The 2,500-nt window shown below is 45.6% G+C and overlaps 1 protein-coding gene across 2 annotated transcripts in view; it reads left to right on the forward strand.

The window, feature by feature from the left end:
- The window catches only part of map4k2 (mitogen-activated protein kinase kinase kinase kinase 2), a 38,693-nt gene that overhangs the window by 9,822 nt on the left and 26,371 nt on the right, over window positions 1–2,500 (forward strand). For both annotated transcript variants that reach the window (XR_006025019.1, XM_042070690.1), the window contains exons 9-11: window positions 169–300; window positions 970–1,032; window positions 1,915–1,996. Coding sequence is in view for 1 of the 2 variants with exons in the window: in XM_042070690.1 (XP_041926624.1) it covers window positions 169–300; window positions 970–1,032; window positions 1,915–1,996 (277 nt within the window). In the remaining variant the exon portion in view is untranslated. The remainder of the gene's footprint in view (window positions 1–168; window positions 301–969; window positions 1,033–1,914; window positions 1,997–2,500) is intronic.

Below are 2,500 nucleotides of genomic sequence, written 5' to 3' on the forward strand. Positions count from 1 at the left end.
CCATATTTATTTGGGGTTCTGTTTGTTTTTTGGGGATCTGTTTGTTGAACCTTCTTCTTTGTTTGTTTGTTTCTATTGAGGTGTGTTATTATTATTGTTCTGAAGTTTGTTGTCTTTCACTTATTTGCTTATGTTTGTTTGTTTGTTTGTTTGTTTGTTTGCCCTCAGGATGGCTCCCGAGGTGGCGGCAGTGGAGAAGAAGGGCGGCTACAACCACCTGTGCGACATCTGGGCCGTGGGCATCACTGCCATCGAGCTGGCCGAGCTCCAGCCGCCCATGTTTGACCTCCACCCCATGAGGTCAGTCGCCAGACGCTCTCTCGGCCGCCTGCCTGCCCGCCGACGACCCAACTGAGGGCCTGGGCTATTTTTAGGGAGGTTGCCAGGACGGTGCGATCATAATTAGCTTGCAGTGATTAATCAGCGCCAAGAGAGATGTTGAAATTGGGATTAAAGATTCATGAATAGCCCGGATACTCAGCTGGGATTTAATTGATTTACATATTGATTGTGCAAAATGGCCTTTCATGTCTGGACTTATTAGAAGCCTTAAGCTAGGCTGGGGTGGGTCGTGTCCAATTTCACACAGCCATCACAGATGTGCCTCATCTCTGCAGCAACATGAATTGTTTAAAATGACTAGTGAAATCATGCGCTGTCACTGTCAGTGTTCCAACTCACATTTGATGCGATTGGTGGATTTTAGGTATTGAAGACAAAAGAAACAAGCCCTAATAGCTCGTAAAAGTTAGTACTGAAATCATTGTTGTGGTGTATGAGATTCCCTTATTCCTCCTTCTATAGTAAATGTTAAATATTTAATGAGTTAAAAGTGCTGAGGGGAACCACCTGCCACTGAGGACATTGTTTCTCACCCAGTCTGCAGTGGCGTTTACCTTGATTCAGCTGAAAAACTACAGTCCCAAGATCACCTGTGCTTCCTTGTATTCATGGTAACGTGTGTTACAGGGCACTGATGCTGATGTCGAAGAGCAGCTTCCAGCCTCCCAAACTCAAAGACAAAAGCAAATGGTAAGGACCATAGTAATAACATTGGTACACAGACATGCAAGTACAGGCCTAGGGAAACATAATGCAGTGTACAGGCCTAGGGAAACGTAATGCAGTCTTTACTTTCTGGAAATGGGAAAGAGTAGCCTGACGAGCCAGACCCACATCAAGATGTAGGGTCTGGGGACTCACCATTCGCAGTGCTCAGTCCGAGGGGGCGGGATAATCGGTTGTCTTTTCATATTCCCTCTGCACGCAATAGGACAGCGCTACAACTCATGAGTCCCATGCGTTCTCCCGCCAGGGGAGCTAGTTGGCTAGTTTTGCCAACTTAAAAAAAAAGCTTAACTCGTGTCACGCTGTTCGCCAACAGCAACATCCATCTTCTTTGTTTTCAAGTAGCAGGGAATTCACGCCGAACCGTTGCAACTCTGCCATCAATCATTATGTGAAGCCCACCTACCAACTCTATACACTGATGTGATTGGCCTTATCGAAGTTTAATTTTTCCAGCTCGCAAGCCATAGGAGAGTTGCTAGACTACCCTGGCAGCAAATGTAATTGGCTGCCGCTAGGGTGCGTCTAGATTTCTAGGCTAGTGAAAGAGAGCAGTGGGAAAAGACAAAGTATGTTCAGATTGGAACCCTACTGGACATTAGATCAGAAAGACTGAATCTCTCTCTCTCTCCCTCTATCTCCCTCTCTCTCTCTCTCTCTCTCTCTCTCCCTCCCTCTTTCTCTTCCTCTCTCTCCCTCTATCTCCCTCTCTCTCTCTCTCTCTCCCTCCCTCTTTCTCTTCCTCTCTCCCTCCCTCTCTCTCTTCCTCTCTCTCCCTCTATCTCCCTCTCTCTCTCTCTCTCTCTCTCCCCTCTCTCTCTCTCTCCCTCTCTCTCTCTTTTGCAGGTCTGCAGGCTTCCATAGCTTTGTGAAGATGGCGCTAATTAAGAACCCCAGGAAGAGGCCTACAGCGGAAACTCTCCTTCAGGTAAACACCACTATCCTCTCTGAGTGGGGGAATGTCTGGCCTCCAAGATCTTTATTGAATCTATGTTCTTGTTTGGTCAGAAACATAATCCATCCAAAAGAGTAAAAAAAATCTGACCTTGATAAACTCATTTTTAGCAATGGAAATACACATCATGGCCATGTGATGGGTATCTTAAGCCACCAAATATGTCAACGTAACAGGCTATATTACGGATAGTAGCCTAGGCTACAAACTAAATGTATGTCTTTAGTCCAATAGACTATATTAAATGGATACAACTCTTCAACTTTCCAATAATCTGCTCATTTACTATACTGATTAACTAAGACCATGCTGACTCAAAAAAAACGTGTACACAAGTTTAGACTTGACATGAGATTTGAGCGCAGGCACCGCTCATATTTGGATTGATAAATGCTTTGCATGGAATGAGCGTACGTCTGTCCGACGCCTGGAATCAGCGTACGTCTGTCCGACGCATGGAATCAGCGTACGTCTGTC

This window comes from Alosa sapidissima, chromosome 18, assembly GCF_018492685.1.
Source record: "Alosa sapidissima isolate fAloSap1 chromosome 18, fAloSap1.pri, whole genome shotgun sequence".
NCBI classification, from domain to species: Eukaryota; Metazoa; Chordata; class Actinopteri; order Clupeiformes; family Clupeidae; genus Alosa; species Alosa sapidissima.